The 12,831-nt window shown below is 41.3% G+C and overlaps 2 protein-coding genes across 2 annotated transcripts; one reads left to right on the forward strand and one right to left on the reverse strand.

The window, feature by feature from the left end:
- The first annotated feature begins 382 nt into the window (after positions 1 to 382).
- Positions 383 to 5,581, forward strand: p4htmb (prolyl 4-hydroxylase, transmembrane b). Its single transcript, XM_018685788.2, has 9 exons — positions 383 to 1,254; positions 1,356 to 1,437; positions 2,021 to 2,211; positions 2,316 to 2,412; positions 2,811 to 2,973; positions 3,081 to 3,266; positions 3,534 to 3,624; positions 3,792 to 3,915; positions 4,775 to 5,581. The coding sequence occupies exons 1-9, from the start codon at positions 922 to 924 to the stop codon at positions 4,990 to 4,992; spliced, it is 1,485 nt and encodes a 494-aa protein (XP_018541304.1). The 5' UTR covers positions 383 to 921; the 3' UTR covers positions 4,993 to 5,581.
- Positions 5,006 to 12,741, reverse strand: slc26a6l (solute carrier family 26 member 6, like). The gene is made up of 18 exons (XM_051074192.1): positions 11,543 to 12,741; positions 11,230 to 11,340; positions 10,972 to 11,147; positions 10,715 to 10,879; positions 10,073 to 10,225; positions 9,671 to 9,753; positions 9,419 to 9,566; positions 9,178 to 9,291; positions 8,832 to 8,909; positions 8,594 to 8,689; positions 8,314 to 8,420; positions 8,052 to 8,121; positions 7,882 to 7,974; positions 7,377 to 7,487; positions 6,786 to 7,208; positions 6,210 to 6,264; positions 5,974 to 6,119; positions 5,006 to 5,779 (listed from the first exon to the last, which is right to left on the reverse strand). Exons 1-18 carry the CDS (start codon positions 11,649 to 11,651, stop codon positions 5,753 to 5,755), a joined length of 2,265 nt encoding a protein of 754 aa, XP_050930149.1. The 5' UTR covers positions 11,652 to 12,741; the 3' UTR covers positions 5,006 to 5,752.
- Between the last annotated feature and the right edge of the window lie 90 nt (positions 12,742 to 12,831).

Here is a 12,831-nt window from a genome sequence, read left to right on the forward strand (position 1 = left end):
GAAAAACCTTGTTTACAAAACGATATTTTGTTATTGTTGTAAATGTATAGTCAGTGTTTAATGTACTGTAGGCATTTACTGTCCACTAAATATGGATGTGAATACTCTCAAACAAAAACCAAAGCTATTTCTGCCATTCATTAAAGCAGTTTTTTACACTCTGAAAGAAGACACTGATCCCTCTTTTCAACAAGTGCCAACTAAAAATAGCTACAATAAGCAGAAATAAAAGGTGAGCAGGAACCTGTAGCTGAAACCAGTCTGCAGAACATGTTTGATGGGGGATAGAGAAGAAATAAAATGGTATGATATGATATAGAAAGATGAGAGAGAGAGACTGTGTTATTGGTTTAGGTCACCAGAGGTCAGCATTGCACGGTGGGCAGACTGTTGCTGTCAACGGGACAACTCGGGCAATGGCGTTTTAAATAGAGGACTTTGCCGCATGGAGCTGTGTTGTTTTGTCATGTTCACGCATGCACCGCTTATCTTAGAGGATGACTGTTTTACTCAGTCGATGCCGGGTGAGGTTTACGGACCTGTTTTCTGAGAGGAGGTCCGCGGTGGTTTCGGATGCGCAGTGCGCTGACTGGGTCTGCTGCAGTGTAAACAAGATTGTCCGGGGCTGCAGCGCTGCTGTCTGCGGGGTGAAAAGAGATTCATGCAACGCCGATGACAGCTGACTTCTCAGCTTAAACGAGTGCAGCTTCACAATGTACCATCGATGGGTTTTTTCAGTGCGCATCGACTTCGGTTCCTTTTCCGCAGGGGAGAAACTGGCCTGAGCGCTCTTTAAGGATTTTCTCGTTTTTTAATCAAACAGAACATCTGTCCGTCAACACATCTGTCACTTCTGATTAATCGGATGGACTTTACTGCCGAAGAAGTGTCAGCTCCTTCTTGAACCCCTCAGGGGAAAAAATGACTGACAACCAGGAAACCCCAGACGCTGAGGACACGACTCCGTCCGGGAGCGCGACCTTGCCGCTCCGGCCGCCGTGCGACCGCCTCCCCTGCCACAAGAGCAGCGTGTGCTCCCGCTCCTACTTCGTGGTGGTGATGGTGTTTTTCCACGTTTACATCATTAATGTCATAGCGCTGCTGTTTTACGTGCACTACAGCAGCGGGCAGGAGGACGCGAGCCGGAGTCGTGATGCTCCCAGCGGTAACCACCAGCGCCCCGAGTCGCGACGTCCGCCATCGAAACCAGAGTTTCTGCGCGATGTTTCCCTCACGAGAATCGAGGGAATAAGGGTGAGTAAAGTGTCGGTGCATCACTCCCACACTTTCATGTACTACCTCTGTCTTCTTCTCTCTCGCGCACCACAACATTACCTCTCTGATTTATCCCGCAGGTGGGACACGTCCAGAGGGTGTCACTGGTGCCGGGCAAAGTGCACGAAATGCGGACTCTGAGTCTGAAACCTCTGCTGTTTGGTAAGAGACAAGACATTCATGTGGCTAGACAAATTTGCATCACACTCATATGAGCCTCTAGTGGCCAGACAGGTGTGTTCATCTTGTAAAAGCAAACATACTGTATGTTCACATTCAGTGCACACTTTCCCTCTTCTGTATTTCCATCTTCATCAAAACCACCCCCCAAACACATAACCTAATAGTTACATACTGTTTGTGCGTGCTGGGATCAATCAAAGCTACAGGAAATAGACCAGTAAGTCCTGAGGCAACTGCTCCCTCAGTGCAGCACATCTGATCTAATTAAGGGCTTATAGCTGACTGGCTACAGAGCAGAAATATATCTGTATCTGAAAACACAACTAATCATGCATTAACATACAGTATGTAGTCATGAGGTCAATGAGGTGTACTGGTGTAAACAAACATTTTAAAGTGGGAAAATATAGTGTATTCAAAGGGTCTACAAAAGTCTAGACATTTCTAATGGTGGTACGATACAGTATGTCAGGGAAGCAAATCAGAAAAAGCAACCCTGTTGACACATGAGAGTCTCTTCTGTAGCTTTACCTCAGTGTGTCTCTTGTGTTTATTCCGGCAGAGATCCCTGGGTTTCTGTCAGAGGACGAGTGCCGCGTCGTGATGCAGCTGGCACAGCTGAAGGGTCTAATGGAAAGTCAGTTAATGGTGCAGGATGGTCAGGAAGAGCTGGCTAAGGAGCTCAACCTCAGCCCAGAGGAGATCTTCAACCTGCTGGATATCAACCAGGATGGACAGCTGCAGCTCCACGAGGTGTATGTCAGATTGTGGATTGTGAGGGCATACATGGAGTGAGTAATGTGCAGTAGTTTCTTGGTTTAGAGTTGGTTAACTCATCCTGTCATTACCTCCAACAGATACTGACTCATTCTAGAGTCAGGGACGGCATTTGGCTCACACCAGAGAACTTAAGAGAAATCTATGCTGGGCTTAAAGCTGACAAGGATGGTAACGGTAAGAAATCAACTTGATTCATCACTTAAAGTTTTAACCAAGACTGTTCACTTTGCATCTTCTGTAGTGCCACAGAAATGTATCTGTTACTTGCACACACACTATATTGACAGTTAGAGATATGCAATAAATGCTACTTTATTCTCCATTTTGCTTCAAAAAAAAAAAAAAACAGTATATAATTATATAATTGCATTTTATTTCTGTGATACTGCTGCACGATGTGGACACAATATATGAAAAAATCTCATGGATATGACTATGATGATGTTATATTGGCCCCAGTTTAAACTTGTGGTATTTAATAATAAAAAATAGTTTTAACTGGTATAAGTTATGATGATTATCCACAGGTTTGGCAAGATCTGAATCTATGTAGATTCTCATATTTTGAACAGATTTGCTGAGTCTGGAAGAGTTCAGGCTTCTGAGCAATGATGCCTTCCAGCGCTTCCTGCTGCAGCGAGGGGTGAAAAGGAGTCAGCTGGTGAGGAACAGCAGACACACCTGGCTCTACCAGGGCAAAGGAGCACACCAGGTCCTCCAAGACATCAAGGCAAGGTTAGGAAGACACACATTTCTAATGATTCACTGTTTTGTTTTATTTCTGCGGTGCGAACTCTTGCTTTTCTATGAATCGATATGAATATGAACTTTCTCCAACGAAGGGTGACCCGCCTCACCCGCCTCCCACCCACATTAGTGGACCTGAGTGAGCCGCTCCAGGTGGTTCGCTATGAGGAGGGAGGGCACTACCACGCCCACCACGACAGCGGCCCGGTCTATCCCGAAACAGCCTGCACGCACACACGCCTTGCGGCTAACACCTCCACCCCTTTTGAGACGTCTTGCAGGTGAGATCACTGAGGTGCGCAGTGTTGACTGGAGCGTTTCTCAAAAAAAATCTGTGAATATTCAGATCTGAATTAATCTGTCTGGTGTGGATACTAAACTGTGTGTTGACACTTCATTGTAACAGCTGGCATGTTATTGTGTGTGTGACACTACATTGTCATTTGGGAAAAATCTGTGTGCTTGCCACTTGTTTGCAAAGTGTTTGTATGTGTGTTTGTTTGCACCATACATGTGTGTGTCAATTTAAATCTGTGTTGCACACTTAGGTACATCACAGTTCTCTTCTACCTGAACTCTGTTGAGGGGGGCGGGGAGACCGCATTCCCTGTGGCAGACAACAGGACCTATGATGAAGTGGTGCGTAATTGTGTATGGGTCTGGAAATGTGTTCGGGGAGTCCTGTAAAAGTACTGTGTACATACTGTGCATGTCTTTCATATCTGTGTTTGCTCACTCGTTTGTCAGTGCGTGCATGGGCCTGACGTCAGACCAACTGTGTCGCTGAGTTTGACTGTGTTTTTTAGTCTCTCATACAGAACGACGTGGATCTTTTGGACACCAGAAGGAATTGTGACAAGAGTAACCTGAGAGTGAAGCCCACCAAAGGGACGGCGGTTTTCTGGTACAACTACCTTTCTGATGGGAGAGGTGAGATTCCCATGAAAAATTACAGCGCAATTTATAATCATAATGCTGCAATAACACTGCAAATCAGTGACTACTTATTTCATTTTCATTTGACACAAAAGTACATTTAAAATTTTTACTGATACCACTCTCATGACTGTACAGTGAAAATGAAGATATGGCCAGCAGCTGGTTAGCTTAGCTTAGCATTAATAGGGGGGAAACAGCTAGCCTGGCTCTGTCCAAAGGTAACAAAATCCACCTATCAGCACCTCTAAAGATCAATAATTAACATGTCATTCCTGGTTGGTTTAATCAATGCAAAAACCACAATGGAAAAATGTCACGTTGTGGTTTTACAAGGGGTCGTGTGTTGGTCTCCACTGTTTGTCTGGTGACCACACAGACATAAGAGTCGTACCTATCCTCTCATCTAACTCTCTGTAAGAAGTGTATTTAATAACATATTGCACTATTCCTTCAATATTATTACCAAAATATAACTGTAATGAAATCTCTATAAAACAAAAATAATCTGAAATAGCAGTTTATTTCCATTAAATTAATCTTGTCATTTAACATGCCATGTACATGTTTTGGTGGCACAATTCAGGCACAGAGCTAAAGTCAACCTACAAAATGCTGTCAAAAAGTTGTAGTTCAAGCCGATACTGGTGTTGTTAAAGATTAGCAAAAATCTAATAATTTGCATTTAAGGCTGATTTGTGGCTAATTTAACAGGTGCCCAAATATACTCAGTTGTAAATTGATGACCGAGAAGCAGCGTGTTTGATAATCAAATCATCTGTATGTGCCCTTTTAAAAAAACAGAAATTATAAAAGGGATGTTAAAGTTAAATGAGTTTTTTTTCCTCAATAGGTTGGGTGGGAGAGCAGGATGAATACGCTCTGCATGGAGGCTGTGTGGTCACCCACGGCACTAAGTGGGTCGCCAATAAATGGATCAACATCGATCCGGATTACCAGCGACAGGCTCGCTACCAGCAGCTGGTGTCACAGCAGCCAGAGGAGGAGGACGACGAGGGTCTGACTCTGAACCCTGACATACAGAGTCCTGACATCCATCAAGACTTGTAGCTCACAAACCAAATTTATAAAAAGAAAGAAAAATCTACCTAGCCTTCCTCAGTCCTGTGCACAATGTTTTTGGTAACATCCTCTGTGACCAGTTTGTAGAGACAAGATTTATTCAGGGAATGAGGTCACAGTGGGTTTATGCAACTGTAAAGAGATGCTTTTGGTAAAATGTTGCTTGGATATTGTTATCCTGTTATTTTTTAATCGACTATAGTTTCCCATTTTAGGAATGTTGCACTAGAAACTCGTAAAAAATGAGTTGAGACAAAAAAAACCCATTCCTTTGCATGTGTTAGCTTCACAGGTTTTGCTGTTGCTATGAGCACAAATTGCACTTGAAAATTGAAATGGCTACTGTTGACATTTCATGTCCTACCTTGTTATTGCTGCCATTACCAAAAAAGGCTCACACACTCTCAGTGTGATGCATGTTGCCTTGTCTTTGTTCCTTGAATTCATCACTATTTTCTGCCAAATTCTTCTAAATTAAAATGCACAATTGTTTGGATGTTTCACTGTATTAATTTATTTTTTCCTTAAAAATGCACTGTAACACTCTCCCACACTGAATAAAGATAAATTAAGCTCATGTGTCAGAAGCATTGGACTTCATTTACATACATGTAACTTAAAGACAAAATGTATAAATATCAATATAAGTGATTTACAAATGTAAGTTTTCACCAGTGATATTTCCTCCAGTAGATGTTGAGACAGTTTTTCCATCCTCTGTGCTGGATGTCTAATTTTTCTTAAGCCCTTAAAGTTTTGTGCTGATGTCCATGTCCTGAAATCAGACCAATTTTTAGAAAGTAATTTAGTTAAACTTACATGATCAAATTGCTTTTAACAGGTCCTTCAATATGTGTATCAGCTACATTCTGACAATTAGCTGTTAACAAACAGTAACGTTTTACCAAGTGTGTGTACAGGGATAAGACAATTTAGTATTGAAAAAAATGTGTCAACTATCATACTCACCACTGATGGCTCATATCTGGGGAATGATGCTGCTCCACGGTGGTTGAGACAGTAGAGCACAGCATCATGAACAGAGGCAAAAAGACGTCTCTTTGTTATTGACTCAGAGAAGAAGTCACCGAGTTCTAACTGCTCCACCACAGAGGCTGAGGAAAAAACAGTTTTCACGTAGAGGCATTACAAAGATAATAAAACCTTTTTCATAAAGTACAGCCTTAAGGTAGGTATTCACTTACCCTGACAACCAGCCATGTAGATGTCCACATCAATCTCACTGAAGTCCTGGAAAATCTAAATAAAAATAGGATAAATAAAAGTTACTAGTGCCATTAAACCCCCCCCCCCAAAAAAAAAAATCCCCATCAGGACCTACTAAACCTAATCAGCCCATTATTCTATCTCACAATGAACAGTGGGGTAAATATGACTGTAAGAGAGTAAAAGTATTCACTATGTCAGCATTTTACTTCAAATGCCATTTCAGTGACATCAGCACTTGTCAGAACCCGACTTGACTTCAAGATTTGGCATCTGACCTTTACCCTTTCTAATAAGTAACACGGTAGAAATAAGCTTTTTGCTTTATTGTGTGTTTATCCTAAACAATTACATCATAAGTAAGGACCCAGTGCCCGCAGGCTTTGTTTCTACCTTTATTGACGTCAAATAGATTTATCTAGGAAAGGGATTAAACATCTGAATTATCTGAAAGTCTAAGTGTCCTCCTCTAAACTTTGGAAACACAAGGAATTGTAGGGACATTTTCAGTCATTACCCTTTGTTTAAAGGGTATTTGTCCCTTTGGTACTTACATTTTTCATAGTCTTGATAGCCACTGTGTCAATGAAGTTAGCTGTGGAGAGGTCAAGAATGATGGAGTGAATGTCCCAGGTCCACTTTCCCAGAGAACCGAGAGACACCCTCTCCAGGTCTCGACTCAGTGTGTCCTCACTGCTGGAGCCCAGAGTGGTGGTGTCCCCGTCCTGCAGCTCAGACATCCACCCTAAACTTGTGCAGTCTGGATCCCCTCCTTTCAGGTATTCCCATCTACAGTGGCCGTCTGTAGCTCGGGGAGAGGTCGGGATGACAAACACGGTCCCGTTCTCTCTTTCAGTCCAGCCTTGATCTTCCTTGTCATTCCCATCTATGCTTGTGTCCATCCAGCCTCCGGCCTCTTCCTCCACAGAAAACACTGGTGCAGCAGACAGCTGTTTAGCTGCCCTCTGTGCTCGTCTCTGAGGAGAAGTCAGTAAAAGATGTGATATTGACTGTAAAGTGCTTTGTACTGTAGAGTTTGCCCATTGATTACCTATCTACATGACTCACACAGAAGACTTTTATAGGGCCAAACAGCTAAGAAAAAAGTCACTGTAGATCTTCAAATGATCCATGTTACATTTTACCTCTCTCTTGGCCTGCCTCTTTGCCCGTCTCTCAGCTCTCCTTTCTCTACGTTTCTGTTTGGCCTCCTGCCTCCTCTTATAGATAATCATTTTACTGATGTCGAGCCCACTCTGAAGACAGGAAATGAAGAAAAACAAAGCATCACCATTATGTAGAAATATATTCAAAGAAAGAAGAACAAGAAATAGTTGCTTTGGTAAAGAATAATTATTTTAAAGCAGATTAAAGCTGAAACAATTTGTCAATTAATTTATCACTTGACAGAAAATTAATCTATAACTATTTTCATCATTGGTTTCAGCTTCTCAAATGTGAGGATTTGCAGCCTTTCTGTCAAATATGATAATTAACTTTAAACAGGAAATTATGATGGGTATTTTAATTTTCTTATTACATTTTATGGACAATATTATGAAACAAAAAAATAACTGTCAGATTACTCAACAATAAAAATAATCACTAACAGCCACACATTAGATAGTATTAGTAAGAGAGAGAACAAACCTTTTCTTTCAGGGCTTCAAGGTAAAGCTCAGCATTGGCATAATACACTGTAGCAGAGGAGCGGAATATAGTAACACCTGGAATCTCTCTCACCTGCAAAATAGAGAAACATCCTTAGCTTTTGTTACAGTCAGTGTAGAAAAGGTTTCATTTTTGGCTTTGTGTTTTACCTCTCTGTGTGTCTCTATATCCACATACAGCTCTGTACCTGGAACATTTCCCAGAACAGAGTAAGTTGGCCTAAGAATTGAATAGAAAATACACAAAATCTCATCATGCATGCGTTATGATTTCTGTACAGTATTTTGTCTGATCTGGCAGATCCTGCAGCCTAACATTGTTTACTAATGTTGCTTCTCTCACACACACACACACTATGGCTGAAATACTGCAGTGAGGAATATACTGTACTGAGGTGCAAATGAGTCTTACAACTGAGTCCTGAAGATAACAGTAAGTAAAGCAAAGGAGATTGATGCTGCTAGACCCAGATCCAGATTGAGGAGCAGTGTTGACACCCACGTGACCAACCACACCACCTGGGGGATACAGCATGACATTAATCATTCTTTAGTGGAACAATGAAAAGGAAACAAGAATAATGACACTTCTCCAGACTCAACATCACAACAGATCCTCTTACTGGCTGTATTTTTACATTACATAACCATGATTTATTATTTATAATAATAAACATAATTGATCCTCTCACCAGATCAAACTTGCTGCGCCTCCATAGTGTAACAATGTCAGAGTACTGCTTGAACATGCCCTTGAGATTTACAAACACAATAACTGCGAGGACAGCCTAAAACAAGCGCACACACATTTTAACACGATTAATTGTGCGCCCAGAAAAGTGAATGACTCAAAAAAATCCATCACATCACACAAAATCTATCATGCACAAACTCTGAACATCAGTGTACAGTGATAACATGTAGCAGAACCTTGGGCAGCTCCTGGAACAGTGCTCCAAGTTTCAGTATGGTCACCAATACAATTACAGCTGAAGCCACTCCAGCCATCTGCAAGAAAAATACAATGATTAAGTCCACTGTTGGGGAGCAGCTTGACTAGATTACAGCGCATATTTTGAACATTTATAAGTGTCATAACAATCATTAAGTCTTGTTTCCCATAATCAATTTGATATATTGTTTAGATAGATAATAAATACATTTGGTGCTGCATAAAAACTGCAGTACATATTAAAGTACCAGGTTTTTACAGTATTGTGAGGTCATGCTGACCCCTTAACTGTCTCTAGTTTTGTTACCTCTGTTGTTCACTCACTTGTGTTTTTCCCCCAGTGGTCTCTTGGATCAGACTTCGAGACATGGAGCAGCAGACAGAGTAGCACTGAAAGAAGCCTCCGACTGCATTACTGAGACCCAGCGCCACCAGCTCCTGTAGCAGTGTGGGGACAGAGACACAAGAATTAGCAGGAAAATACAGAGAACAAAATACAAAATATGATTGTATGCTAAGAGTGTCAGCAGAATTCATGACATATTTGATGTGAATTCTGGCTCACCTGGTTGCTGTCCACCTTGTATCCATGTTTCAATGCAAATGTTTTTCCAAGTGAAATAGATATGGCATACCCGACAATGGCCAGTGCAAAAGCATCACCGATAACTTCTCCGAAAATGCTCACATCTGGAACACTGGGGGGGCTTAAACTGGAGCACAGGCAGAGGACAAGAAGATCAGCTAGTACTAACCAAGATGGGAATATGAGCAAATAAACAATGAACAGCAGTATAACCTTAATCCAGATGCTTACCCACTGGGAATTTCTCCAACAACTGAAACAGTGTAGTTGCTGTTCAAGTAAGCATAGTTTGATATCAGTGTTGCCGCCACAATCTAAATTAATCACAGAAAACACATAGACCATAAACACAAACAAAGCCAGATTTCGCAAGCACACTTCAGCTCTTCAATCATTAAAAATATTGGTGAATCATATTCTAGATGTGGACCTAATTATTAGCCATAAAGATCTCCTTTTTGCTGTGAACTGCACAAACACAGAGGCCCTGGCGCTACTGCTGATTCAGCTGCTTAGTTTAACTGAGTCTGTGATTTTTTTTTTTTTTCAGCACTGCAGCATCAGCATCGGCACAGAGCACAGAGGTGATAACATGAAGTGAGGCAAAAAGAGTGTGTCCTCGTGTAAACTGACTGTGATGAGCTCCACTGGGATGGGCACTGGCAGCTTTGAACTGAGGAAGGAGTTCAGTTCCTTGGCTGCAATTAGAAACACCATGGACACAGCGCTGACCACCAGAGTGGGGAGATGAGTCTGTGGCAGCAGGGAGCAAACATCCTTCAGAGTCTGAAAATAAAGAAAGATAAAGCAGCAAGTGAGTTAAGGCTTGGTTCTTCACTCATAAAAACACACATGCTAAGAATAAAATGACATTCTCACCTTGTTAGCTTTTCTCCCAAGTTATATTGTACGCTAACCTTACAATAACTAACAAAATAATTATAAAATATGGATTTTCTTATTTTTTCCATTAAAATCCATTACATTGCTTTGCAGTGGTACTTCCCAATACCTATAAATTGACTTTAATGTGTGGTGACGGACCTCAATGAGAGACTGCTAAAGCACTTGCAGGTGTGAAAACCCTTTTCACATTATGAGCAAAGCATCTTAAACTCTTTTCTGAGTGAAGATTTTGCACTTGGATCTTCTTTTTCTCCACAATTTAACAAGGAGTTTTAACAAAATCAGCCAAAAACTGTTGAAACAGATAATGCGATCAGACCAGTATCAACAAAAACACAGCATCAGAGCCAAATTCTTGACAGTACTCACATACACCAGTGACAGCGGGCCACTAAACCGTGTGGGTGAAATACCAAGGATGTTCTTCAGTTGTGCCACCACAGCATGGCCTGCAGCAGCTGTTGTGTAAGCCCGCACCAGAGGCTCAGACAAATACGTTCCCACAAATCCAAACTTTACCAAACCCAGGACCACCTTCACAAACAACCATAAACGTATACGTGAGTTTGGCAGCTGCAACAACAAAACAGGACATTATTATTTCTGTATGGATGTTGCATTCAGACCTGAATAAGTCCTCCTAAGACAGTAGTAGCAGCTGCCACCTGCACCCTGTATGAGTCCCGCGCAGTTATGTCCACCTCTGCGGTGAAGTTGGTCCCGTTGTTTTTGAGGAAAGCCACGTCTGGAGCAAGTCTTTCTGTCACACTACCCACCATGATACTGAGCACAGTGAATGTACCTGAACACAATAAAAGACAGCGACACATTATTACACAGGTTTGAAAGGCTATTGTAGAATATCAGTCTCTCTCTCTACTTACCAATGGAGATATGACGTGATGTTCCAAAAAAGAAGTAGATTAATGCTGGATAGAGGGATGAGTAGAGCCCAAATACAGGCGGTAAGGAAGCCAACAATGCATACGCCATACCTGTGGAGAGCAGGAGTGCTGTTACATCTGTCTCACTTTACAAACAAATATTTATTTGAAGTTATACTATTTTTAATATTCTCCAGAAGGATGGTGAATATTTATACAAAATATCGCTCAATATTGCTCAACTCAACCAGAAGAAAAGTTTTTTTCTGTAATATTGTTGACATTTACTCAACCATGACGGACTATGTCATACCTTGAGGCAAGTGCATTATTCCCACACTGATGCCGGAGATGAGGTCTGGCATGCCATAGTCCCAGACTGAGTACTTGGGCAGCCAGTATAATACAGGCAAGCTGCTCATCACGCTTCGTTTCAGTTTGGGTACTGTACATCTGGAAGAGGTTTGCAAAAAACACAAAGACTAAATTCATCATATTGGTGGATATCTTTAAGCATAAATATACTGAGAGATAGGTCAAGATCAGAGCAGACATCTACATCTGCACTACATACAATTCATGAAGTTTACCTTACCTTAAGGAGTCTTTAAGACGTTCAGTTAGAGAGGGGTGAGTGTCAGAGTGTGTTTTTCTCTGTGTTACCTCTTCCAGTCTCTGCTCATCCAGCACTTCCCTCTCCACTCTGTATTTTCCAAACCTGCGTGTTGACTCCATTGGGCTCAGTCTGTCAAACTCTGTGCAACTTTTCTCTTTTAATATGTGAGCATAAGATTTATTTCAAAGACTCCTGTTTACTGCAAACTGTCCATCAAACTGTGCACCAAAGGCAGATACTCCAGTACTACTGCCACAAGAACAACTGAACTTGTATATGAACATCACATTGCCTAATGGTTAACTATAGTCAGGATGTTGTGGGCAGAGCCTTTTGATGACGATGAAGACTGACAGGAAGAAGCAAAGAATGGAATTGTGGTCTTAAAGAAGAAAAAGATTAACTGTGCTGAATTTCAAAGGATGTCTGACAGGTGTATTTCCATCCTCTCAGTTTTTCCACCTACTAGCAAAAGTAAAGCTAATGAACCATGAAGTGTCAACTGAAGCCTAAATTACACTTGTTAAGTTAGTCTTTGTATCTGCTACTTCTGAACAAATTTTTTCAACTCATAATTCAGACGCGTTTTTTCTCGAGAATTTCCATTTCTGCTTTACTAATATCCAAGACAAGAAGTTGGAAAGTGAGATGTATAAATACATTTACCAACTTTATGTGGTGGGTGCAACAGTGAGTGTTAAAGATCAAATATAATAGATAAGGTCTGATTTTGAGAACATATGGGCGTACAGTATATACTGGGCCTTTAAGAGCATGCTGTCATGAAATCTGAAGCCCAGCTGGTCGTTTCATGTCAGTCATTCCAGGTCTGCATGCACGTGACTGCAGGAAACAAACTGTGAAGAAGAACCAGTCAAAACCAAAGTACAATATGGTGCAGAAAAGTGAAGTTATGAATATCAGAATAATTCACAGTATTTGTCACTGTCACTCCTTAAAAACCTAGGCAGTCCAGATCTCTCAAA

This window comes from Lates calcarifer, linkage group LG12, assembly GCF_001640805.2.
Source record: "Lates calcarifer isolate ASB-BC8 linkage group LG12, TLL_Latcal_v3, whole genome shotgun sequence".
NCBI classification, from domain to species: domain Eukaryota; kingdom Metazoa; phylum Chordata; class Actinopteri; family Centropomidae; genus Lates; species Lates calcarifer.

Bases quoted from the DNA above. Each gene is read 5' to 3' on its own strand.
- p4htmb (XM_018685788.2), top strand. From the start codon at position 922: ATGACTGACAACCAGGAAACCCCAGACGCTGAGGACACGACTCCGTCC. The intron at 1,438-2,020 runs GTAAGAGACAAG...TTATTCCGGCAG, and splicing joins TCTGAAACCTCTGCTGTTTG to AGATCCCTGGGTTTCTGTCA. The intron at 2,413-2,810 runs GTAAGAAATCAA...TATTTTGAACAG, and splicing joins AGCTGACAAGGATGGTAACG to ATTTGCTGAGTCTGGAAGAG.
- slc26a6l (XM_051074192.1), bottom strand. From the start codon at position 11,651: ATGAGCAGCTTGCCTGTATTATACTGGCTGCCCAAGTACTCAGTCTGG. The intron at 9,292-9,418 runs GTGAGCCAGAAT...ACACTGCTACAG, and splicing joins ACAAGGTGGACAGCAACCAG to GAGCTGGTGGCGCTGGGTCT. The intron at 6,120-6,209 runs GTAAGTGAATAC...TTTTTTCCTCAG, and splicing joins CTACATGGCTGGTTGTCAGG to CCTCTGTGGTGGAGCAGTTA.